The sequence below is a fragment of the Phocoena sinus genome, chromosome X (genome assembly GCF_008692025.1).
Source record: "Phocoena sinus isolate mPhoSin1 chromosome X, mPhoSin1.pri, whole genome shotgun sequence".
Lineage (NCBI taxonomy): Eukaryota > Metazoa > Chordata > Mammalia > Artiodactyla > Phocoenidae > Phocoena > Phocoena sinus.
In genome coordinates, this window is record NC_045784.1 from 20,451,092 (window position 1) to 20,478,754 (window position 27,663).

Below are 27,663 nucleotides of genomic sequence, written 5' to 3' on the forward strand. Positions count from 1 at the left end.
CGGCGGTTGCTAGGCGGCAGGAAAGCGCCACCTCAGTGTGGGCGGCACGCGGGGGTGAGAGGAGGGAGGTCCCGGCCCCGCGCCCCGCTGGGAATCGGCCTTCGCCGTTGCGATTGGGCGCCCGGTGGTGTGGGCTGAGAATCGTGTGTGCGGAGGTCGCCGGGCGGGGGCGCTCGGCAGGCCTCGGGCGGCTTCGAAAGCCTAGCAGCCGCAGCCGCCGACCTCTGGGGCCTGGATTTACCTCACAAAAGGTTTTTAGTTTTGTGGGGATTTTGTTGTTGTTGTTGTTGTTGTTTTACTCTGGGCTGGACATTTCTAAGATTTTAAATTTTAACTAATTTGCCACGTCCTTTAATCTCGAAAGACCTGACATTTTTTTTTCCTCTTGAAAATGCTTAAGCTTCTGTCCGTCGCTGGGAATCAAATGTTTGTCCCTTAATACTAGTAGAAATAAGTAGTAATGACAATAATTATCTTATTAAGAGTAGCAACCACCAATAGCGTTTACTATATGCCAGGCTCTGACCTAAACTCCTTGTCCACAGTCGTCTTCTCTTTCCAACAACCCAAGTAGGTGGGCACGATTATTACTTCCCATCTAATAGATGAAGAAACTGAGGCACAGACAAGTAATATGTGCAAGGCCACACAGAAGGAAAGTGGGAAGTCTGGATCCAAATCTAAGTTGTCGGCCTTTAAAGCCTGTGATCTCACCTAAACAATTGTTACAGTGGCTCATAATAGGGTACTGTTTTATATTTCATTCTGTATTTTATATTCTAACCCTATAGCAAGTGTAAGCCCATCCAGGCAGGCATCCAGAAGATTTGGGGGATTTTTGTGGTGCTGTGTCACTGCCCTCCAGCCAAAGACCACTAGTAACACATCTGTAGTTGAACAAGTTGGGTTTTTTTCTTGTTGCTGCTAGGAAAACGCACACCTTGGGAAACAGTGGGGAATCTCAGTAAGAGGGTGTTAGAAAGATGTATTCTAGGATTTGGGCTTTGGTTGGGTGATTTGGGGGCGGGTTCAAGGAAGCAAGGCTTTGCTCTGGGTTCGGTGGTGTTAGGAAGCCAGGGTTAACACTAAAGCCCAGCTGTGAGTGCCAGGCCAGGTCCTGGATATTTTTTTTTTAATATAGATTTATTTATTTATTTATTTATGGCTGCATTGGGTCTTCATTGCTGCACGTGGGCTTTTCTCTAGTTGTGGTGAGCAGGGGCTACTTTTCATTGCGGTGTGCAGGCTTCTCATTGTGGTGGCTTCTCTTTTTGCGGACCACGGGCTCTAGGCACACGAGCTTCAGTAGTTGTGGCTCGCGGGCTCTAGAGCGTAGGCTCAGTAGTTGTGGTGCATGGGCTTAGTTGCTCTGTGCCATGTGGGATCTTCCTGGACCAGGGCTTGAACCCGTGTCCCCTGCACTGGCAGGTGGATTCTTAACCACTGCGCCACCAGGGAAGCCCCAGCTCCTGGATATTAAGGAATGCTTTTCTCTTTCTCGAGAGAATAGTGTATTCCAAGCCATCCACATCCCCATCCCTAAGGAGAAATATTAAGGAGACTCTGAAGGCTCTGCATCAGTAATGAAATGTCATATGTATATAAAAGTGTGACTTATAAGTGATAAATTAAGGCAGGAATTCTTAATTTAGGGGGTACATGAACTTGGGGAAAAATTGCAACTTTATTTTCACTAACGTCTAACTGAACTTTAGCATTTCTTTCAATTATAGTGTAGGTAACAAACCACAGTAGTATCAGCAGCACCCGTGACTTTGTCATCCACAGAAAGCACAGTATTTTCATATCATGTTACAGTCACGGCAGATTTCTTGAAATATCGTTTCTGCTCATTACCACTTCACAAGTACAGTGATTATTAGCACTCTTGTATTATTTAATGCATAAAGAAGACACATTTCTATAATTTTGTTTTTGAAAATGTTTTGACAATGATTTCAATATAATTGGAGTCTTTTGTAATCCCATATAGTTTATGTTATGTGTCTTAAAAAACATAGTTTGTAGAAGGAGTTTGTCCATGGCACCAAAAGAAAAGATAAAGAGGACCTGGTTTAGTACAAGATACTAAGCAGTGACTAAGAATTTGGCAGCTGCTTCCAAATTGGAGTAATGTGTCAAAGGATAGAAAATCAGAAATGAAATCAGATCACTTACTACACGTCCTCTCACTTTACCAGGGAGGGAACTGAGCTCCTGAAAGGTTAAGGGACTTGCCCAAAGTCTCACAGCTATTCCATGGTAAAACCAGGATGAAAAGTTTTTGGAAAGCATGTAAAAACCCTCCACTCTGATAGGCACTGGGGATTCCATAGTTAGCAAAATGCCTCCTGCCTTCAACAAGCTTGTGGGGTGACAGCCAAGAAACCAAATTATGATGCAATACAAGAAGTACTGTAAAAGAAAAACATATACAGTATTATGGGACCTTGGAGACAGTAGTCAGTAGTTCTGGAAAAAAGATAGTGGAAAACTTCAGGGAAGAGGCATCAATTAGCTGGGGTCTTGAAGGATGAACTGATGTTTGCTGGTGGTAGGGAAGTCATTCCAGGTAGAGGAAATGGCATGATCAGCAGCACAGAGTCGTAAAACATTGATTTTGGCAAGAAGTTCTTGTTCTCAGAGTATAGAGAGGAATGCTAGTGGAAAGTTGATATTTTGAGATTTGAGAAAGAATGGAACTGGATTGTGAAAAGAGTTGAACGCAATTCTAAGGAGTCTGGACTTTAGCTTGGAGGAAATGAGGTGTCCCTGAAAGATTTTAAGTTGAAGAGTGATAAGGTTGGATTATTGCTCTGAAAAGTTAACTCCAGCTGCAGTGTGGAGGATGGAAGAGACTGCAGGCAGGGAGGCAAGTTAGAAGGCTATGGATAGATCCACTTGTCTTTCCCATATACATAATATTTGTAGTACACAAAGAATGTAAGCAACATTAAGAGATCTAGGAATAAAGACGCGGACACAGAGAATGGACTTGAGGACACGGGGACGGGGAAGAGTAAGCTGGGAGGAAGTGAGAGAGTGGTATGGACATATATACACTACCAAATGTAAAACAGATAGCTAGTGGGAAGCAGCCACATAGCACAGGGAGATCAGCTCAGTGCTTTGTGACTACCTAGAGGGGTGGGATAGGGAGGGTGGGAGGGAGGGAGACGCAAGAGGGAAGAGATATGGGGACATATGTATATGTATAACGGATTCACTTTGTTATAAAGCAGAAACTAACACACCATTGTAAAGCAATTATACTCCAATAAAGATGTTAAAAAAAAAAGAAAAAAAAGTGTTACTCGTGACTCAAAAAAAAAAAAAGAGATCTATGAAACCTTCCTTTTTCAGGGGTTCTGGAATTAGCACAACAATCATAATGGCACTTGAGTCTCATCCAAGCAGTGTAATAACATAGATTTTGACCTCAAATGTTTAATTTATGTATTTCAGAGTACTTCATTGTGAGGAAAATGAGTCATTCCCCAAAGACATCAGTTACTGGTGTCCCCAAATCAGATAGTCCACGCTTGGGAAAAGGTCACAAAGTACATTTGTCAAATGCTATAAAGACAAAGGGAAAACAACAGTAAGTAGCCATTTTTCGCCTGGTATCATCTTCCACAACTGGACAGTTTCCGTATGGTATTTACCCAGCTAACATCAAACACTTCTTGTTTTGTAAATTAGAGGTTTTTTGTGTGTTTTAAAAATACTTGTGAATTGAATAATAATTATTATAATTATAGTATTTCATAATTGACAAAGCATGTTAACACACATCTCTTTGATCCTGACACAACCCTGTGATGCAGTCTTGTTATTACATCTTATAAGTGAGGAAGTAGCAACTGGAACAAGGTAACTGATTTGCAGAAGGCTAAACAGCTAATAAATGGCATCAGCTAGTATTCAAGGGTCTGTTTCCATACTTCAGGCCTTTTCTACTCTACATCTTGTAGTCTGCACTTTGCCAGTCAACAGTGGCATTATAGAGGAGTACCTACCTCTCTTTGTAGCTCTGTGAGGGGTAATGATGGGGTGGGGGGGCAGTTCTTGGAGAGTGAGATCCCTATTATCTGCCAGGGCTGGGACATGATCAAAAGTAGAATAATGCTCTGACCTGACTGGGATGAGCCTGGTTCAAACAAAGATCAGAGAATGGAGTTTCTTTTTCTAGGGCATGGTCATCCGGTCCCAGAAGAAAATTTGGGCCTACTGTAACTTCAACTATTCTACATTCTATTTTCTTAGCACTTGAACTAGTTGGACAGTGTTTTTAAGAACTATAATGGAATCATTTTAGGTCATGGATGTTTTTAGAAAGCACATTTTTTTGATGATAAAGTTTTAGCCAGGATTTTTTTTAATCTCAAGGGAAATATTCTCAAGCATTTCTTATCCTCATTCTGACTAGATTCGGCAGATGACCAGTTCTAATTACCACATCCAAATGTTCCTCATTAGGTCAGTCTTAGGGTGGAGGATGGGGAGATGCAAGAGGAGGAAGCATAAATCCAGAGTTCCCCAAGATTTTAGGAAAATGAAAACTACTTCACAAATCTTAAGCTCTTTTTTTTCCTTTCAGAAATAATAAAGATATTTCAGCTCACACGATACAGAGAGTGTGGTTATCTCATCTTGACAAATCAATGTTTCAACTCCTTAAGTGTACAATTTGTGCAGCGGTATGTATTTTGCTTTTTGTTTGTTCTGACAGATATAATTACTTATCAAGGTAAAAGGTGTGTTAAATAAAGAAAGAATATATAACCTTTTAAAATCCCGTCTATTTGAATCTAATAATATTGCATGGGGTTATGGGATTTCTTCTTTGGTTAACTCTAAATGAATATTTCTGTATTTACTTTTTTTTTTTTTTGCGGTACACGGGCCTCTCACTGTTGTGGCCTCTCCCGTTGCGGAGCACAGGCTCCGGACGCGCAGGCTCCGCGGCCATGGCTCACGGGCCCAGCCGCTCTGCGGCATGTGGGATCTTCCCGGACCTGGGCACGAACCCACATCCTCTGCATCAGCAGGCAGACTCTCAACCACTGTGCCACCAGGGAAGCCCTGGATTTACTTTTAACATGGGTAACTACTGTGTCTTTTTCTGAAACCAATATGATTTTTTAAATCTATTTCTTATTTGAAGATGTGAGACAGTGATCTTCTACCACTAAAAATCTCTGTATTAAAAGTGCCTTTGCCTTCCACCCAGCAATTTTACTTGTAGGAATCCATTCTACAATCTATGTACAGTTTCATTGCAGTACTGTTTGTAACAGCAAAGAAAGTAAACCCTATAATGTCCATCGATAGGATACTGGTTAAATAAATGTCGGTGCTTTCCTACTGTTAAGGCTTGCAGCCTTGCATATGAATCTGCAATAGAAAAATAGCTAAAATATCTCATTAGTGAAATGGCAACTGCAGAACATTATGAATAATATAATCCTATTTGAATAAAAACAAAGAAACGAACAAAAAGGTGCACATCCCCCCACTCCCCAAACAACTCTGGCAACACTGGCAGAGTATTAAGTCTTCTTTCATATAGTAGTAAATATTCTCCTAATAAAATCACCTGTGATTACAGTAATCTATAATTAGTAATAGTCACATTAAGGGAATTTTAGCAGCTCTGAAAAAAATGATAAACTCTGAGAAATGTGTACACTTTTTTACCATCTGACCCACAGACCCACTGCTTTATTTATTTTTAAAATTTATTTATTTAAAAAAATTTGTTTTCCCTCTTGCATCTCCCTCCCTCCCACCCTCCCTATCCCACCCCTCTAGGTGGTCACAAACCACCGAGCTGATCTCCCTGTGCTATACGACTGCTTCCCACTAGCTAGCTATTTTACATTTGGTAGTGTATATATGTCCATATATACACTACCACTCTCACTTTGTCCCAGCTTACCCTTCCCTCTCCCTGTGTCCTCAAGTCCATTCTCTAGTAGGTCTGCGTCTTTATTCCCATCTTGCCCCTAGGTTCTTCATGACCATTTTCTTTTTTTTTTTTTAGATTCCATATATATGTGTAAGCATATGGTATTTGTTTTTCTCTTTCTGACTTACTTCACTCTGTATCACAGATTCTAGGTCCATCCACCTCACTACAAATAACTCAATTTTGTTCCTTTTTATGGCTGAGTAATATTCCATTGTATATATGTGCCACATCTTCTTTATCCATTCATCTGTTGATGGACATTTAGGTTGCTTCCATGTCCTGGCTATTGTAAATAGAGCTGCAATGAACATTTTGGTACATGACTCTTTTTGAATTATGGTTTTCTCAGGGTATATGCCCAGTAGTGGGATTGCTGGGTCGTATGGTAGTTCTATTTTTAGTTTTTTAAGGAACCTCCATAGTGTTCTCCATAGTGGCTGTATCAATTTACCCCACCAACAGTGCAAGAGGGTTCCCTTTTCTCCACACCCTCTCCAGCATTTATTGTTTGTAGATTTTTTGATGATGGCCATTCTGCCCGGTGTGAGATGATACCTCATTGTAGTTTTGATTTTCATTTCTCTAATAATTAATGATGTTGAGTATTGTTTCATGTGTTTGTTGGCACTCTGTATATCTTCTTTGGAGAAATGTCTATTTAGGTCTTCTGCCCATTTTTGGATTGGGTTGTTTGTTTTTCTGATATTGAGCTGCATGAGCTGCTTGTAAATTTTGGAGATTAATCCTTTGTCAGTTGCTTCATTTGCAAATATTTTCTCCCATTTTGAGGGTTGTCTTTTCGTCTTGTTTATGGTTTCCTTTGCTGTGCAAAAGCTTTGAAGTTTCATTAGGTCCCATTTGTTTATTTTTGGTTTTATTTCCATCTCTCTAGGAAGTGGGTCAAAAAGGATCTTGCTGTGATTTATGTCAATAGAGTGTTCTGCCTATGTTTTCCTCTAAGAGTTTGATGGTGTCTGGCCTTACATTTAGGTCTTTAATCCATTTTGAGTTTATTTCTGTGTATGGTGTTAGGGAGTGTTCTAATTTCATACTTTTACATGTAGCTGTCCAGTTTTCCCAGCACCACTTATTGAAGAGGCTGTCTTTTCTCCACTGTATATTCTTGCCTCCTTTATCAGAGATAAGGTGACCATATGTGCGTGGGTTTATCTCTGGGCTTTCTATCCTGTTCCATTGATCTATATTTCTGTTTCTGTGCCAGTACCATACTGTCTTGCTTACTGTAGCTTTGTAATATAGCCTGAAGTCAGGGAGCCTGATTCCTCCAGCTCCATTTTTCTGGTGTACTGTCACTTTGCCATGCCCCCTCTGTTATTTTCAATAGATTGTGCCTGGGCAGGTACTGCATTCCATTTATAGCACCATCATCTCTTTCAGGAACATCATGTGACACATGAAATTTTGAAGAAAGTGAACCCTTTAGAGGCTGAGCTTGTTAAAGATCCTTGCTTGAAGTGTAAAGTTAGATTCAGGTAATGTTTTTATGCTGATTTACTTCAAGCAGTGCTTCGTTAATGTGAAAGAATCTTAGAAATTTATTTTCTTAAGTCCTCATATGTAATTACAAAGTAAATGTGTTGTTCTTATTTACATTTATTATGTGAAGAAACTGAGGCATGACTCTTGGGCCAAATGTTGCCTTAAAAGTAGCTCTCATCTCTCATGATGTGTTCAGTCTGACACACATATGAGAATAACTGTGAGCACACATGCCAAAGTGTGGCTCTTTCATACTCTGTGATCCGTTTCATTACCAGTTCTTTTTATGCTCTGGTATAGCTTTTACCCTGCATGCAAAAAAATATGTGAATGATCTTAAGTACAAGGAGGAGAAGTGACAGCTCCAAACCTGATGCGAAATGACTAATTTTGGTCTTTATTTCAGATTTAGTGGCGAAACATTTCCACCTTTCATCGTGTTTAAAATTTTTCTTCATACTGAAGGCCTTGGTTACAAGTATTTCAGTGGAAAAAATTTATTAAAGCCGTCAAGTGAGGTGATGTTTCATGATGTACAGTTTGTGTTAATTTAGCTTTTTAACATCTATGCGGTATCTGAATTGCATTCAAAGTATACAGACTATGTTATTTCACCATTAAACAGCCCAGCAAGCAGGTAGTATTTTTTTAAGCATCATGTTTCAGAGTGACTCTGTTTATTAGCTAAAAAAATATTTGGAATGAATTTCTTATATAAGGCCCTAAAATATACCCATCAGTTTTCTTTGTATGAAAATTTTGGTTTGCTAATAATGAATTACAGTGGCCTGTTGGTCAGGGCTTTTTAATTATGCAGAACATTTATGCAATTTTGTTTTAATGGTATTTTATCATTGTTTCTTTGATTCTGGTAGCATGTTTAGAAAAAGTGTGCTAGAGTATTGAAAAGGAACTTTTAAAACATTTATCCTTTTTTACATGAGTTCTCATACTTTTAACTTTCGTGAATATTCATCATAATTGTGTCTACAGCATAGGACTCACGTGAGGATCTTATTGAAATGCAGTTTTTGATTCAGTAAATCTGGGACGGGTCCTGAGATTCTGCATTTCTACCCAGCTCCCAGCAGCTGCCACTGCTGCTGATCCATGTACCACATTTTTAATAGTGAGGATCTACAGCATAGGTTTTATTCCTTTGACTCTTATATATGACTATAGTCGAGAAAAAAGTGTACATTCTCATATTTAGCCTTTTATAAACCACATATCAAAGGTTGTTTTCTTGTAGCCTTCTGGAAATACCTTACATGAAAAGTATGACCCACCTGAAATCATCAGTAATGGCATGTATTCAGGATAGAAGACCACACAGCCTGCCAGTTTCTGACCAGATCCAGCATGTGCAGCATATATTCTCTGAAGAATATTAGAAAAGGAAAAGAGACTGCTTTTCTATGTCTTCTCAGGCAATATCAGAGAAAATTTAGTTTGGTTTCAGAAATGTATCAAAAGGACTCGTGGTTTCATGTGGAATATGGTATTTCAGAAACATTAATATTTGTTCATTTATATAGAATGACTTCAAATGGGAAAGTAGATGTTTATTCTCCATTCCAGAGATAAATTCATGCCACATTTATCTACAGAATAAGCTTATAGTTGTCCCTATAAAATTTCATCAACTGTTGCTTTTCTGAGGTTATATAATGTGGCTTTTTTAGGAACTGAAATTTTCCCAAGGCAGCTCCTGGCAGACCCTGCTATGCCCAGGCTGGAGCAAATGAAAACCTTAGAGGCCATGACTGGAAAGCACTGTGTATATATCATAATTCATTAAAATGCTGTATAATAACTTAAATTTTATTTTAATTACAAAGTAACTGTTAAAAGAAATAGCACAGAGATTTTTTTTAAAAGGAAAATATGCCTTTATGCCTTTCTTCTTTGTGCTGCAACTTTCATTCACCTTGGGTGATCACTGTTAATAGTTTATTGTGTATGCTTCATATTTTTCCATAAAAATACACATATTATTGCACATATTTTTCCATAAAAATATATTTTTATTTAAATATATTTAAAATTTTTTCATTCTTATTTTTAAAATGTGATTATACTATTCAGTTTGAGTTTTTCACTAAACATTATAAGGGGTTACAAATGATCAGAACATACCCAACTTGGAGAGAACAGGTTAGGATTCCTTTTTCCTTTAGTTCAGGTTGAAAACAAATTCTGGCAATTCTTGGATTCATAGTTAATAGAAAGCCTGTAGAAATGGAAATTTTCTCACTTTAAGTTCACTCAACTTTTTTGCTCTTTGAATGTACACACTGTGTCTTTAGCAAACTGATACAACTTTACTAAGTTTATTTATTTCTCCATGTGAAAGAAATAAGTCAGTTGTAGTCCATTCAGATGTTTAATAAGTTCATTTATGAAGGAGGGGAGTTTCACCAATTCTTTTTGGTTCCATCTTTTCCCTCATTCTTATATCCAATTCTAGTTTCATTTCCTTCTCATTTTCCAACAGCATTTCTCATGTATTTACAAACACACACACACACACACACACACACACACACACACAAAAGCAAAAACAAGTGAAAGGATGTAGAATAGCCTGAATAACTTTGGAGAAGAAGAACGAAATTAGACTATTTACACTACCTGATTCCAAGACTTAAAATGCTATAGTAGAGGGCAGAGAGCAGAAGCAAGAAGAACTACAATCCTGCAGCCTGTGGAACAAAAACCACATTCACAGAAAGATAGACAAGATGAAAAGGCAGAGGGCTATGCATCAGAGGAAGGAACAAGATAAAACCTCAGAAAAACAACTAAATGAAATGGAGATAGGAAATCTTCCAGAAAAAGAATTTAGAATAATGATAGTGAAGATGATCCAGGACCTACGAAAAAGAATGGAGGCAAAGATAGAGAAGATGCAAGAAACGTTTAACAAAGATCTTGAAGAATTAAAGAACAAACAACCAGAGATGAACAATACAATAAATGAAATGAAAACTACACTAGAAGGAATCAATAGCAGAATAACTGAGGCAGAAGAACAGATAAGTGACCTGGAAGACAGAATGGTGGAATTCACTGCTGCAGAACAGAATAAAGAAAAAAGAATGAAAAGAAATGAAAACAGTCTAAGAGACCTCTGGGACAACATTAAACACAACAACATTTGCATTATAGGGGTCCCAGAAGGAGAAGAGAGAGAGAAAGGACCCGAGAAAATATTTGAAGAGATTATAGTTGAAAACTTCCCTAACATGGGAAAAGAAATAGCCACCCAAGTCCAGGAAGTGCAGAGAGTCCCATACAGGATAAACACAAGGAGAAACACGCCGAGACACATAGTAATCAAATTGGCAAAAATTAAAGACAAAGAAAAATTATTGAAAGCAGCAAGGGAAAAACGACAAATAACATACAAGGGAACTCCCATAAGGTTAACAGCTGATTTCTCAGCAGAAACGCTACAAGCCAGAAGGGAGTGGCATGATATACTTAAAGTGATGAAAGGGAAGAACCTACAACCAAGATTACTCTACCCGGCAAGGATCTCATTCAGATTCGATGGAGAAATCAAAAGCTTTACAGACAAGCAGAAGCTAAGAGAATTCAGCACCACCAAACCAGCTCTACAACAAATGCTAAAGGAACTTCTCTAAGTGGGAAACACAAGAGAAGAAAAGGACCTACAAAAACAAACCCATAACAATTAAGAAAATGGTCATAGGAACATACATATAAATAATTACCTTAAAGGTGAATGGATTAAATACTCCAACCAAAAGACACAGGCTTGCTGAATGGATACAAAAACAAGACCCATATATATGCTGTCTACAAGAGACCCACTTCAGACCTAGGGACACATACAGACTGAAAGTGAGGGGTTGGAAAAAGATATTCCATGCAAATGGAAATCAAAAGAAAGCTGGGGTAGCAATACTCCTATCAGGTAAAATAGACTTTAAAATAAAGACTGCTACAAGAGATAAGGAGGGACACTACATAATGATCAAAGGATCAATCCAAGAAGAAGATATAAAAATTATAAATACATATGCACCCAACATAGGAACACCTCAATACATAAGGCAACTGCTAACAGCTATAAAACAGGAAATCAACAGTAACACAATAACAGTAGGGGGCTTTAACACCTCACACCAATGGACAGATCATCCAAAATGAAAATTAATAAGGAAACACAGCTTTAAATGACACGATAGACCAGATAGATTTAATTGATATTTATAGGACATTCCATCCAAAAACAGCAGATTACACTTTCTTCTCAAGTGTGCATGGAACATTTCCCAGGATACATCACATCTTGGGTCACAAATCAAGCCTCAGTAAATTTAAGAAAATTGAAATCATATCAAGCATCTTTTCTGACCAAAACGCTATGAGATTAGAAGTCAATTACAGGGGAAAAAAACGTAGAACACACAAACACATGGAGGCTAAATAATATGTTACTAAATAACCAAGAGATCACTGAAGAAATCAAAGAGGAAATCAAAAAGTACCTAGAGGGCTTCCCTGGTGGCGCAGTGGTTGAGAGTCCGCCTGCCGATGCAGGGGAAACGGGTTCGTGCCCCGGTCTGGGCAGATCCCACATGCCGCGGAGCGGCTGGGCCCATGAACCATGGCCGCTGAGCCTGCGCATCCGGAGCCTGTGCTCCGCAACGGGAGAGGCCACAACAGTGAGAGGCCCGCGTAACGCAAAAAAAAAAAAAAAAAAAGTACCTAGAGACAAACGACAATGAAAACACAACGATCCAAAACCTATGGGATGCAGCAAATGCAGTTCTAAGAAGGAAGTTTATAGCTATACAAGCCTACCTCAAGAAACAAGAAAAATCTCAAATAAACAATCTAACCTTACACCTAAAGGAACTAGAGAAAGAACAACAAACAAAACCCAAAGTTAGCAGAAGGAAAGAAATCATAACGATCAGAGCAGAAATAAATGAAATAGAAACAAAGAAAACAATAGCAAAGATCAATAAAACTAAAAGCTGGTTCTTTGGGAAGATAAACAAAATTGATAAACCTTTAGCCAGACTCATCAAGAAAAAGAGGGAGAGGACTCAAATCAATAAAATTAGAAATGAAAAAGGAGAAGTTACAACAGACACCGCAAAGATACAAAGCATCCTAAGAGACTACTACAAGCAACTCTATGCCAATAAAATGGACAACCTGGGAGAAATGGACAAATTCTTACACAGGTATAGCCTTCCAAGACTGAACCAGGAAGAAATAGAAAATATGAACAGACCAATCACAAGTAATGAAATTGAAACTGTGATTAAAAATCTTCCAACAAACAAAAGTCCAGGACCAGTTGGCTTCACAGGTGAATTCTATCAAACATTTAGAGAAGAGGTAACACCCATCCTTCTCAAACTCTTCTAAAAAATTGCAGAGGAAGGAACACTCCCAAACTCGTTCTATGAGGCCACCATCACCCTGATACCAAAACCAGACAAAGATACTACAAAAAGGAAAATTAACCAAGAGATCACTGAAGAAATCAAAGAGGAAATCAAAAAGTACCTAGAGGGCTTCCCTGGTGGCGCAGTGGTTGAGAGTCCGCCTGCCGATGCAGGGGAAACGGGTTCGTGCCCCGGTCTGGGCAGATCCCACATGCCGCGGAGCGGCTGGGCCCATGAACCATGGCCGCTGAGCCTGCGCGTCCGGAGCCTGTGCTCCGCAACGGGAGAGGCCACAACAGTGAGAGGCCCGCGTAACGCAAAAAAAAAAAAAAAAAAGTACCTAGAGACAAACGACAATGAAAACACAACGATCCAAAACCTATGGGATGCAGCAAATGCAGTTCTAAGAAGGAAGTTTATAGCTATACAAGCCTACCTCAAGAAACAAGAAAAATCTCAAATAAACAATCTAACCTTACACCTAAAGGAACTAGAGAAAGAACAACAAACAAAACCCAAAGTTAGCAGAAGGAAAGAAATCATAACGATCAGAGCAGAAATAAATGAAATAGAAACAAAGAAAACAATAGCAAAGATCAATAAAACTAAAAGCTGGTTCTTTGGGAAGATAAACAAAATTGATAAACCTTTAGCCAATATCACCCATGAATATAGATGCAAATATCCTCAACAAAATACTAGCAAACAGAATCCAACAACACATTAAAAGGATCATACACCATGATCAAGTGGGATTTATCCCAGGGATGCAAGGATTCTTCAATATACGCGAATCAATCAATGTGATACACCATATTAACAAATTGAAGGAGAAAAACCATATGATCATCTCAATAGATGCAGAGAAAGCTTTTGACAAAATTCAACACCCATTTATGGCAAAAAGTCTCCAGAAAGTTGACATAGAGGGAACCTACCTCAACATAATAAAGGCCATATACGACAAACCCACAGCAAACATCATTCTCAATGGTGAAAAACTGAAGGCATTTCCTCTAAGATGAGGAACAAGACAAGAATGTCCACTCTCACCACTATTATTCGACATAGTTTTGGAAGTCCTGGCCACGGCAATCAGAGAAGAAAAAGAAATAAATGGAATTCAAATTGGAAAAGAAGAAGTAATACTGTCACTGTTTGCAGATGACATGATACTGTACATAGAGAATCCTAAAGATGCCACCAGAAAACTACTAGAGCTAATCAATGAATTTGGTAAAGTTGCAGGATACAAAATTAATGCACAGAAATCCCTTGCATTCCTATACACTAATGATGAAAAATCTGAAAGTGAAACTAAGAAAACACTCCCATTTACCATTGCAACAAAAAGAATAAAATACCTAGGAATAAACCTACCTAGAGAGACAAAAGACCTGTATGCCGAAAACTATGACACTGATGAAAGAAATTAAAGATGATACCAACAGATGGAGAGATATATACCACGTTCTTGGATTGGAAGAATCAATATTGTGAAAATGGCTATACTAACCAAAGCAATCTACAGATTCAATGCAATCCCTATCAAATTACCAATGGCATTTTTTGCAGAACTAGATCAAAAAATCTTAAAATTTGTATGGAGACACAAAAGACCCCGAATAGCCAAAGCAGTCTTGTGGGAAAAAAATGGAGCTGGGCAAATCAGACTCCCTGACTTCAGAGTATACTACAAAGCTACAGTAATCAAGATAATATTGTACTGGCACAGAAACAGAAATATAGATCAATGGAACAGGATAGAAAGCCCAGAGATAAACCCACGCACAGATGGTCACGTTATCTTTGATAAAGGAGGCAAGAATATACAATGCAGAAAAGGTAGCCTCTTCAATAAGTGGTGCTGGGAAAACTGGACAGCTACATGTAAAAGAATGAAATTAGAACACTCCCTAACACCATACACTAAAGTCAAAATGGATTAGAGACCTAAATGTAAGACCGGGCACTATAAAACTCTTAGAGGAAAACACAGGAAGAACACTCTTTGACATAAATCACAGCAAGATATTTTTTGATCCACCTCCTACAGTAATGGAAATAAAAACAAAAATAAACAAATGGGACCTAATGCAACTTAAAAGCTTTTGCACAGCAAAGGAAACCATAAACAAGACGAAAAGACAACCCTCAGAATGGGACAAAATATTTGCAAACGAATCAACCGACAAAGGATTAATCTCCAAAATATATAAACAGCTCATGCAGCTCAGTCTTATAAAAATAAACAACCCAATCCAAAAATGGGCAGAAGATCTAAACAGACATTTCTCCAAAGAAGACATACAGATGGTCAAGAAGCACATGAAAAGTTGCTCAACATCACTAATTATTAGAGAAGTGCAAATCAAAACTACAATGAAGTATCACCTCACCCCAGTTAGAATGGGCATCATCAGAAAATCTACAAACAATAAATGCTGGAGAGGGTGTGGAGAAAAGGGAACCCTCTTGCCCTGTTGGTGGGAATGTACATTGATACAGCCGCTATGGAGAACAGTATGGAGGTTCCTTAAAAAACTAACAACAGAATTACCATATGACCCAACAATCCCACTACTGGGCATATACCCATAGAATACCATAATTCAAAAAGACACATGCACCCCAGTGTTCATTGCAGCACTATTTACAATAGTCAGGTCATGGAAGCAACCTAAGTGCCCATTGACAGACAAATGGATAAAGATGTGGTACATATATACAATGGAAAATTACTCAGTCATAAAAAGGAACGAAATTGGGTCATTTGTAGAGACGTGGATGTATCTAGAGACTGTCATACAGAGTGAGATAAGTCAGAAAGAGAAAAACAAATATTGTATATTAATGCATATATGTGGAACCTAGAAAATGGTACAGATGAACCGGTTTGCAGAGCAGAAATTGAGACACAGAAGTAGAGAAAAACGTATGGACGCCAAGGGGGCAAAGCGGCTGGGAGTGGAGGTGGTGGGATGAATTGGGAGATTGGGATTGACATGGATACACTAATGTGTATAAAATTGATGACTAATAAGAAAAAAATACATAAAAGTTGAATGGAAATATAAAGAAAAAAAAACGCTATAGTAATCCCAGCGGTGTAGTGATGGCAAAAAGGCAAACATGTAGATCCATGAAATAGAACAGTTCAGAAATAGACCCACATATATATGATCAGTTGCTTTTCATAAAGGTGTGAAGGCAGTTTAAATGGTGCTAGAACAATTGGATAGCCATGTGTATAAAAAAGAGATCTCAATTCAGTCACCTACTTTGATGATCTATTTTCAGAGCTATGCTTATTTAAAGAGGGTTGTCACTATCGTAGTCCACCAACTATATTTAGAATATCCTAAAGCCTTGCTACTCAAAGTGTGGTCTGCAAAGATAAAAATAAAAAAAAATTTAAAACAAAAATTTTTTTTAATAAATAAAAAATAAAATAAACGAAGTGTGGTCTGCAGACCTGCAGCAATGGCATCCCCTGGAGCTTATTAGAAATGCAGGCTGTCAGGCCCCACCTCACACCCACTAAATTAGCCTATGCATTTTAACCAGACCCCCAGATGATCCTAGGCACAATATAGTCTGACAAGCACTGTCCTAAAGGTGCCCTCCCCCATGACCTGGACACCTCTGGGTAATTGACAATTCTTAAACATGAACATCCAGTAATTGTTATTTTAAATTGAAGATCCCTGTTCTTTTTGAGGATTGGGCATTTATGTAAAAAGGAAAAACGTTATTAATAATAGCGGCCCTTATTGAGCACTGTCAAGTATGATGTTAAACATTTAATGTGCATTATCATTTAATTCTCATAAACTCTAGAATGTAGATTCTGTTATTGTCTTCATTTTAAAAAGACTAAGTAACTTGCCTAAGGTCTCACACCTACAAAGTGAAGGAACTGACATGAAGACCCAGTGAGCCTGACTCCAGAGCCCATGCTCTTAACTACTTCTGTGTCAGGAACCCTGGTAAATACATTCTCTTATATGGCCCCCTGATAACTCTGATGAGGTACATGTCATTCCCATTTTGCCTGTGTGGAAGCTGGAACTTGGAGAGGCTCGTCCGGGCCAGAACTGAGACTTCACTTCTACATATATCCGCTTGACAAGCCTAACTGTAGATGTTGCCCAGCAGGTAGCCGCAGAGCTGTGGGGGAGTGATGATGGCTCTCAGGGGAGGAGTCAAATTTAGAGATGCCCGCCTCTGACCCTTTGAGTCGCCCACCAAGAATGGAACCTTCCTCTTGAATCCTAGTCTGATTGGCTGCTCACCTGGAATCGTTGCCTAGTTTTCACCCTTCCCTTTCTCCTGGGGCTGGGCTCTTTATTCCCATCCCTTCCTATCCAGAAGGACTTTCCTGAATCTGGCCATACACGGCCAATGTCTGAGAAAGAACACCTTGACCACTGGAGGGCAAACTTTTTTCAAACCCCTGTCACAAGTGGGCAGCAAGCCTGCCCTGTGCTGCCAGGCATGGGGTTATTTTGGCTGAGAGACTGAGATGGGCTTGACAAATCTGAGCCACACAGCTGAGGCACTGTATGAATAAGGAAACTGGGGCTTGGAGAGATTGGTGGTGGTGGCTGAGTGGAGTAGAGTAGGAACTGACAAGAAATACCTTTTCTAAGTAACTTGAGCTAGTAAAATATAGTTATATCTAAAGAAATTCACAAGGCAGAAATTATAGGGTTTTCAGACCTGTTCTGTGTACAACTATTTGCTTTTACCTTTAGTGTCACTGTGGGGATGGTTAATTAGAACCCACAGGAAATAAATTGCAAGAAAGCATAATGGAGATATGTGCCAATACTGCCTTTTCTTTAGATGCATAGTGTTTAAAGAAACTAATGAAACGGAAAGCCAAAATGATCTGCCTAAAGGAAGGTTCCATCACATTTTTAGTAAACTGTTTCTGTCCCTTCGATTTAGTGCATTAGGAATCAAACTACAACCATTTGAATATTTTCTTTCACTTTCCCTATGTGTCTGTGTTCTAAGCTTTGGAATTTAAATAAATAAATAAATAGGAAATATTCTGGATAAGAAAAGTGAGAATTGGAATAAGAAGTACATTAAGGCTTGCTATTATTTTGCGTGTTAAGTAAAAACAGATTCCGAGTTTTAGGCCTGTCTCAACCACTATTCTATAGTCTTATATCAGCATTAAAACACAGAGTTCCCATACTTTCACAGTATCACATTCTGAGATACAAAGGAAAAAAGAAACTGACCTGGAATCAAATGATGCTTGAATTTTCATCTACGCCAGTCTCCCTTCACATAAGCATAACCTTTGTGGCCAGAAGCACAGATATGTAATATAAATATGTATTAGAATAGTCAGCACATACTTACGGGGGGTGGGAAGGAGGATGGGGAAGCACTTAATTCTCTATTCACAGTCTATGTATATAGCTCTTAGCACAAGGATAGGTATACGTGGAGGGGTATGGTGCAAATACAGCCAGACTGGATTCGAGCCTCCGTGTATTCTGTGATTCTTGTGTCTCTGCCCTCTCAGGTGCTTTCCTTGAGTAGAAAATGTTGACATTTGTGAGAGAAAAAAAATCCTTTGTTTGCTACTCTTTTGCTACTGAGAAAAGCCTAAAGGAGAGGGAGGTCTCAGCCCTCTGAAACGTACATGTTTCCATTTGAGGGCGAGATATTAACAGCCACATAAAAGAGAGCTGGCCCCAGTACCTTTCATTGCGGTTCCTAGGGCAACCTGTTTAATAACCAGATAAGCTTTCCCTGCATTGACAGCATGAATACGTTAGCGGTTTGTTTTGTTTTTTAAAGGAAAATAATGTCCTCTGTGGATTGTGGACTCCGCTACTCCTCTAGCTACATTTTAAAACTATTTAGATATGGTTATGGAAACAAATTTTAAGTGGTTTAAAAATCTATATAATCTTTTCTTTGTAAATACAGTTTTTATTGAATAGCAAGCTACTAGAAGAAAGGAACAATATTTGATGCATTTGTCTCAAAAAATATGTAAAGTGTGTGCTGATAGTCATTGCTATTATACTACTATTTTAAAAGTATTTTTTTCCTCTTTATAGGCTGTGGTTGATGCTTGCAAAATAATGGGGAAAAAGAAATTTTATCATCAAATTATGGAAGATGAACGTCTTTTCCAGAAGTTCAAAATAACTGATGAAATAGATATTGTCACCCTGAAAGATTACATGCAAGTAAGGAATTTAGATTTGGATTTAGATATTGCAATTTAGATATTGAAAACAACAAAATAAGCCTCCTGACCCTATCCTCCAGGAAGAATCATGTATCAGTTTACTGTGGTGAAATACACACAATATAAAATGTATCATTTTAAAGTGTACATTTCAGTGGCACTAAGTACCTTCACAGTGTTGTGCAAACATCACTACGGTCTAGTTTAAGAACCTTTTTGTCACCCCGAAGGAAACCTCACATCCATTAAGCAGTCACTCCCCATTCCTCTGTCACTCCAGCCCCTATCAGCCACTAATCTGCTTTCTGTCTCTCTGAATTTGCCTGTTCTGGACGTTTCCTATTAATGGAACCATATATGTGGCCTTTTGTGTCTGGGGAGTGATAGGTAAGGAATGTAGGGTTTTTTCCAGGGGTGATGGAAACGTTTTGGAATTAGTAGTGATAGATATTGTGAATTTACTAAAAAAAAAACCAAAACACTGAATTTTATACTTTAAAATGGTAAAATTTATATTATGTGAATTTTATCTCAATAAAAAAATCAAAAATAAATACATGGTGCTAAAAAGAGTACATGACGGGGATTTGACCTAGTAAGGAAAGGGTCTATTATTGTTTCGATGCTTTCTGCTACAAGGAACAGAATATCCCCAAGCACAAGAGGCTTAAACAATAAAGGACGTTGTCCCGTGTTAGGGAGTCCCTGGACAGGTGCGTCCTGGGATAGCTAGTGTCGCAGCTCAAGGACATCAGGGTTGTTGGTCAGCTTCACTACAGTCCTCTCAGCTTCCTTCACATAGTAACAAGATGACTATCACATTCTCAACTACATTCAAAGGCAGGAAGAAGAGGACTCAGCATCTTTTTCTCTAAATCTCAAGAAGAAAAATCTTTCCCAGAAGCCCCCAACAGACTTCCTCTCAGGTCCCATTGCTCAGAACTGGATCACATGCTCCCCCTAAACCAATCACTGTAAAGGGAAATGGGATCGTTTCCCATAATTGACTTAGAACAATCATGGTTCATGTGCTGGGGCTTTCCTTCCCAGAGCATATGTCTGTTCCATATGTGAAAAAAAAAATCAGGGCTCCATAAGTAAGGGAGAAGAGGGAAATGGGTGATAGGCAGGCAATCAACAATGTGTCACAGCCTCGGTCTGCGGCTGAACGGGTGGTGCACCCCAGGCAAAGGCTCTGTGGCAGGACAAACTGCAGGGCATGAAAGCAGGTTTGTGGACCTGGAGAAGGGAGAGCACGGAAGGTGTGGTATGCAGTCAGGCTAGAGGGCTGGTAAGAGATCATGATGCAGGGCTTTTGACCATAGTAAGGTGTTTATTTTTTCCTTGATTGTGTGTGCAATGAGAAGCTGGTGCAGTGTTTCGGGAAATGCGGTGACCTAATCTAATATGTGAAGAGACCCATCTGGCTGCAGTGTATTATAGATAAAGGATTAGAAGACAGCAAGAGCCTCCTTCTAGTTTGGAGGTTCCCGCAATATTTTAGGAGAGATGGTGATATCTTGGTTTAGGGCTGTGAGGCTGGAGATGCAAGAGATAACTAGAGAATAAAAGCAGTGGGCCTTGGGGACAGAGAGGTAAGCTAAAAGAAAGTGTCCAACGTGGCTTCTAGGTTTCTGGTTTGTATAACTGGTCGGACAGCAGTGCTGAATCAGGGAACTTAAACTAGATACCTGAATAGTAATAATAGCAAATGCTGGTGTAATAACTCCTTTTATTCTCATAACAACCCTAAGAAGCAGGTACTATTATTACCCCTGTTTTATAAGTTCTAAAGAAACAAGGGATCCCAAAATTCTAGCTCATAATAATAATAATAATATATGGCCTTAACTGTTCACCCAGTTGCTTGCATGTGAAACATGAAATTAATGCGGTGCTTTAGAGACTCCCAATTGTGTTATCTTTCTTTTAGAGCCTTAACCTAGAAGATTTGGGGACTGAACCAGGAAATAAGTAGAGCTTGGGGATGTCAGCTATCTTTGCTAAGGACATGGGTGGCATACTTCCAGGTTGTCCCTATGCCAAGGATTGGTGTCATAGAAAGAAGTTCCCAGATAGACATATTGGAAGAGAGAGATCTGATGATCGCTGACATTTATTGAGCCCTTTATGGACACAGCATTGTTTTTAGCTCTTTAAATGCATATTATCTCCTTTAATCTTCAAGTTTGTAAATTATGTGACCCTTTAAGAGATGAGGAAAATGGAGCTTAATGAGATTTTTAAAAACTTACTCAAGGTCGTATAGCTACCTAATAGGTGCAGAGCAGATCATAGACAGTTCTGAGATGTTTACCCATTTTACCATTCCACTATCGGGAAATAAAATATAGAGGCAGTCCTCGCTTTGCATGGTAGTGCAGGGCCATAAAAGCTGAAACCATGCAAGCTGAAACCATGCAGAGCAAACTTAATCATCAATGGGAAAAATCGTGATTGTTCCGTGCCTTTAAAAAAATCTTATCAAAACATTAAAAACTCTCTTACTCTCTGTTATAAATATATAGGAAAATGGAAAAAAGCAAAACATTTATTTAGTACACTATAATTTAAAACATTAGAAACATTCAGAATTTAAAATGTTTTATTTCTTTGTAAAAAGCTTATCAACTGTGAATATACTAGACAGTATTGAATTATATACTTTAAATAGGTGAATTATATGAGACATGAATCTCAATAAATCTGTAAAAAAAATCGTTTTATCAAGAGTAGTTTAAACAGTGCTTACCTTCTTGTTCTCATATAATTTACAATAAGGAGTGAGCATCTTCTCTATGCCCTGGCAAATTGTCATACTCCTTTCTAAGTTTGGATCACCCGCCAACATTTTATCCTCTGTACTTTTATTGGCCGCACCACGCAGCTTGCAGGATCTTAGTTCCCTCACCAGGAATCAAACCCAGGGCCCTGGGAGTAAGGGCACCGAGTCATAACCATCGGACCGCCAAGGAATTCCCTATCCTTTGTACTTTAAATGTTATGAAATGTTTCAGAGCTCCTTTAATATGAAGCTTCTTTTTTGCCAACATTACTTCCTCTGAGAAAACTTTACCCTTTTCAGCAGTGCCATTTTCCCCATTTATGTTGATAAGTTCACCTTCACCAAATTCGTCTAGCAGCCTCGCTCCAGTGTCTTGAATGATGGCAGTGTCAGCATCCCCATGGTCACCTATTTCTTCTAGAACTCTATTTACATTTGATTTGAATTTCACTTCCAGCTTTACCACTTTTTCTTTCTTTGACCTTTCCCTCTTTTTTTTTTTTTTTTTTTTTTTTTTTTTTTGCCGTACACGGGTCTCTCACTGCTGTGGCCTCTCCCGTTGCGGAACATAGGCTCCGGACACGCAGGCCCAGCGGCCATGGCTCACAGGCCCAGCCACTCCACGGCATGTGGGATCTTCCTGGACCGGGGCAGGCGGACTCTCAACCACTGCGCCACCAGGGAAGCCCTGACCTTTCCCTCTTTTGATTATCTTTATTTGTAAAATGTCATATGGGTTTATCACTGGGAGACAAAGAGGTAACACAATTACACACTTTGCTGTCTGTGAGTGAACTAAAAAGCAGATCTACAGTGACCAATCACTGACACACTTCGAAAGAACTGACGTGATTTGTCATTTATTACCATGCACATCTGTTATTTATGTAGTAATCTATGGACTGAAGAGCTAGCAGCAGAGTTTGTACTTTATGCATTTAACTCAGTTTTACTGTGGTAACTGAAATTTGAACTGTGTTATTGAAGGACTGAGCTTATTTGCTAAATGGTGGTGATTGATTGAAATTCGTGCATGCCTAAATGATACTAAGGGAGCACTGCCTGTATGTGTGTGAGTGTGAGAGCACAAGAGGGAGAGAGAGAGAGTGTACGTGTGTTAAACCCTAAATGCCAGGATTGTAGCTCCTCCTGCCCTATTCCTATCTCTTAAATGAACATTTATAAGGTTGAATTGATTATATATATTTATATTTTTAAATTCCTAATTTGATATTTTAAATTAAAAACAAAAAGAGGGCTTCTCTGGTGGCGCAGTGGTGGAGAGTCCGCCTGCCGACGCAGGGGACATGGGCTTGTGCCCTGGTCCGGGAGGATCCCGCATGCCACTGAGCGGCTGGGGCCGTGAGCCATGGCCGCTGAGCCTGTGCATCCGGAGCCTGTGCTCCGCAGCAGGAGAGGCCACAGCAATGAGAGGCCTGCGTATTGCAAAAAAAAAAAAAAAGTGGGATTTCTACAAATACTCCAAATGAAAATAGTGAAATTTGCCACTTAGCACCAGAGGTGAACTAATTATTTGTAAAAGGGTTTGTGCAAATGTCCTTTCAATGCAAGCATGTCATGAACAAGTATTGCCAGGTATGTAGATCACATAGCTATTTTCAGTTTTCAGGCCCATCCTGAGTTTAATTTATCTGAGTTATATTTGCCTTAAAGATTTAGTGTTTATGCATTAAATAAATATTTAATGAGCGTGGTACTATGTGCATGATACTGTGTGACAAGGATCCTGCCTTGTCACAGTAGGGGAGCTAAAACATACACAGATAGCTAGAACATCAAGTAGTCAGTAATAAGAGTCATAGAAGTGAGATACCAATACAGTTCAGAGACGGGATCAAGGAATGCTTTTGCATGAAGTAATATTTGAGTGGATCCTTGGGAAATGTGTCTAAAAACATTCGAGAACACCACAGCCAATCATGCTTAGTTATTTTTTCCATATAGTATTCCAGTCTTCTGGATAAGATCCCTGCATCTTCTGGTGGCAGAAATAACTACTGGCGAAGATTAAATCTCGAAAACATTCCTAGGACAATGATAATGTATGACATAGTTGATTATGCGGGGTCTGGAATAATCTCAAACCGTCTAAAAAAAGAAATGAAGTATCTATTACAAAGACCAAAAACAGAAGAGATGCGTCAGCACCAGCTACAGATTGTTTCTCAAGTTAGGTAAAAAGTGATCCTTCACTGGGGTTACAATACTGGGGGCATTTCTGGAAATGTTCACATTCTGCCAAATAGCTCATGAAAAATAATAACAGAGCATATGGGGAAAAAGGGGTTGGGGCAGATTGCTGAAGACTTATGCAACTTTGCAAACAGAGCACTAACAAAAAGGACAATTGGTACCTGGGAAGATACCTTGTACCACCAGACAGGCCACCACAGCAAATATAAAAAATGTACAATAGAGTGAAAATGCTGGCGGCTCTTTCATTAGAGCAGGTAGTGGGCACCAAGACAGTGCAGATGGAAGTGGAGCCCTGGGCCAACGTGGTGGCCTTTTAAGTGGACATGAGAGGCAGTGTGACCTGCCAGGAACCATGAACTGCTCAAGGCAGGGAGTAGGGAAGAGGGCAGTAAGGGTGGATCGTGTGTGTGTGCGGGGGAGTGCCTCTCTTGGGAGAGAGCCCTAGGTGCCGGTGCTCATTCTTGTTTTCATGAATGCAGCCAAAAGGGCTCCCTTTGCTCATGCTGCACAGAGGAGAACTTTTTCCTTTTCTGCTGAAGGTTATAATTCTAGTCTTGATATTCTAGCTCCCTTTGCAGAGGATAAATTGCATATAAATTACAGTGACATTATTCCCTTCTTTACCAATAACATGTGCGCCATTTCACATTATAAAAGAACATGTTGTAGCAAAATAGACTGTATTATGATTTGAAACAACATGGACAGACTATGACTGCACCAGTTATCTTCCTTTTTTCTTTCCATTACCAAGTCTCACCTAGCCCATCTTATTTACAAATTAAGCTTTTTTTCTTAAGAAAAAGAAAGAGATAATAGGACTGAAGAGGACCTGTTGGTAGTCTATTTTCACACAGTCATATTTGAAATGAAAAATACTCCTTTAGTACATGAAAAGACACTGGTGACCCACTGTCAGGCAAACACACTGGTTGTTTTTTTTTCAGGAGTAGAGATGAGTGGGTGCTGACCCAATAACATAATTTAGCCCATTTATTTTATGATCAAGGCTATACATTTGCCAGACAGATGGCCTAGTGTAGGGCGCAGTCTGTCATCATGAAATAGATTTTCTCTAACTCATCCGTCTAAGCACTGAATATGGAACTTAACTCTGTTACCACCAAGGTCAAATAAATGACGTAATTTTCTCTGCCACCATATATAACTGCTATTTAGACTCATGCTACTGATTATCCTAGAATGAGTCACTTAAAGAACCAAATAAGTAGCCAAATTCTAAATCAACTGAAGAGGGAAAAGTACTTTCTTAACGGCTCCTTTGAAGGCAGTTCAAAGTTTGGGATCTCCCAGAAGCAAACCCTGAGGAAAGTATTTGAGTATGAGTAGTTTATTTGGGAGGTGATCCCAGGAACCACTGATGAGAGGGGTAGAGAAGTGAAACAGGGAAGAGAAGGCAGCCAGAACAGTGTATGTTAGCAAGCAGGTTGTCACTGTGGGTAACTGGAGCTTAATCTCTCCTGGGAGTGAACTGGCCAGTGTAGAACACACAACTCAAGTTATCCCACAGAGGGGAAGGGAGTTGGGATATTTATACACCAACACCCATCAGTCACTGGTTAAGGGTAGCTTAGGAGGGGAGGTATTAATTCTGGGGCCCTTTCCCTGCACAAGGGCTCTTGTTTTCATAAGAAAGCTCTCAGGCTAAGTGAGGCCAGTGTGCGCTATGGCCCAAGGGGACTATGAGCATGGCACCAACTGTGTCTGGTCCCAACACTGATAAAAACAACTTGTTTCAGCCATTATGAAATTTAATACTTTTTGGTGTTAGTATATAGTATATCTTTTAAAAAGATTCAAATGGCTACTGCATGGTATTTTCCCGGAAGACTGATTTTAAATTGATTTAACATTTTATAATTTTCACTATCATTGTTGTAAACATCATCTATACACCTTCATAAGTGGCAAAGAACTATGCTATGTAACTCAAGCAGAAACGATAACTTTGGCCTAAAAACTTACGTGCAGTATTGCTCCAAGCACTGAGGTCTAGGATATATTTACCAGAGGATGCTTTAATAAAATTTGGAACTTGCTTAAATTTAAAATTTTATTTTGTACAATTTTTCTGTCTATACTACAAATATTTTCTAGGTGCCCTTCATCCTTATCAAGTCTTCAACCTTTATATCGGCCCTACCAACAGCAAAGTCAAATTAAACACCTGGGACGTCGATCCGAGCAAGCTCAAATGAAAGTTGAAAAAATGAAAAAAGCTTATAAGATGGCTAAAGAAAAAATTGCTTCTGCGGGAACTGTAAGTTTAACTTGTACTGAATTCATTGTTTTGGACAATATTCAAACTGTAAGTAATTCTACTTCCTTAAGTAGAATTTTCCTAATCTACAAGTTCAAGGATGAAACACATACATTTGGTATATACCTTGGATAGTATAAAGCTACATTCCTCTTGGTAACGCATATTTAAAAAATTTTTAAACAATATGAGTAGCTATTCTGATAAATACCAGCCATTTTGACTCCACATGAGCATGAGTTGGCAAAAACCCTATTGTTTCTGTATATTGGCACTGTTGATTCAGCACATCGCTAATGGTGCTTTTCTCAAAGTGGAAGTCATTTCTATTTACACTTATTAAGACCTGTAGTGTGGAAAGTCAGCTTCAGTATACTACATTGCAGGAATATTTACAATGAACATGTATTCATGTTTTACTTTGTAATTTTTAAAAAATCTGCTATACATTTTTTTGAGATGAGGCTAAGTGTGAACAGTCAAATATAAAAAACATAAAATAGTAAAAACCAAATATAAAACACTTTCCGCTTTTATTTATAATTCTACCTAGGAACTGAAAATGGACACACCAGATACAAAGCAAAACGAGACGATGGTCTTCTCCACCCCATTCTTTGACACTGTAAAAGTTAATGAGCTCATGTCAGATGACGAATTGGAAAAAGAGGAAAAGGAATTATTTGCCTGGTGTCAAGACTTGTATATTAATATTTCTCCATCACGTTAAAGCACAGCTAATTGACAGAAAACCAGGTTATTCAACAATCTGCTTGTCTGTCTATAAATGATGAGTATATGCGTTAAAGGAAAACAAAACATAAACAAGCCCTCAGTATGCTCTCTTAACCAAATGTGTGACAGATTTTAAAGCCCTTTTTGTATCACCATAGGTACAAGTATTTTTTACTAACAGAATTTTAATCTAAATAAATTAAATTGAATCAACTAGATGCCCTCAAACTAACTGTATATGGTTTTGTTCAAGAAATGGTATTTCGTCCCTGGAACTTTTATTCAATTGTGATTTTCCTTCATTTAAAAAAAATATCGAACAGGCCATGCTTAGCATAAATATTAGAATTCACAGAATAAAAGGCTGCTCTTGAGTCAGCCTCCAGTGTCTTTTTTTTTTTTTGTAGCATGTTGTTTTTTACAGAACAGCTTGTGATTGACCTATTCTGAGTTATAATAAAAATAATAATGAATTTGTTGCTACAGTAGGCATGACATAGCATACCTAGTCATTAC

The 27,663-nt window shown here is 38.8% G+C and overlaps 1 protein-coding gene across 1 annotated transcript; it reads left to right on the forward strand.

Moving 5' to 3' along the window:
- The first annotated feature begins 207 nt into the window (after positions 1 to 207).
- Positions 208 to 27,345, forward strand: CXHXorf58 (chromosome X CXorf58 homolog). The gene is made up of 9 exons (XM_032620097.1): positions 208 to 251; positions 3,466 to 3,601; positions 4,601 to 4,700; positions 7,373 to 7,467; positions 7,881 to 7,992; positions 18,996 to 19,127; positions 23,880 to 24,109; positions 26,250 to 26,412; positions 26,966 to 27,345. The coding sequence occupies exons 2-9, from the start codon at positions 3,486 to 3,488 to the stop codon at positions 27,140 to 27,142; spliced, it is 1,125 nt and encodes a 374-aa protein (XP_032475988.1). The 5' UTR covers positions 208 to 251; positions 3,466 to 3,485; the 3' UTR covers positions 27,143 to 27,345.
- The last annotated feature ends 318 nt before the right edge of the window (positions 27,346 to 27,663 follow it).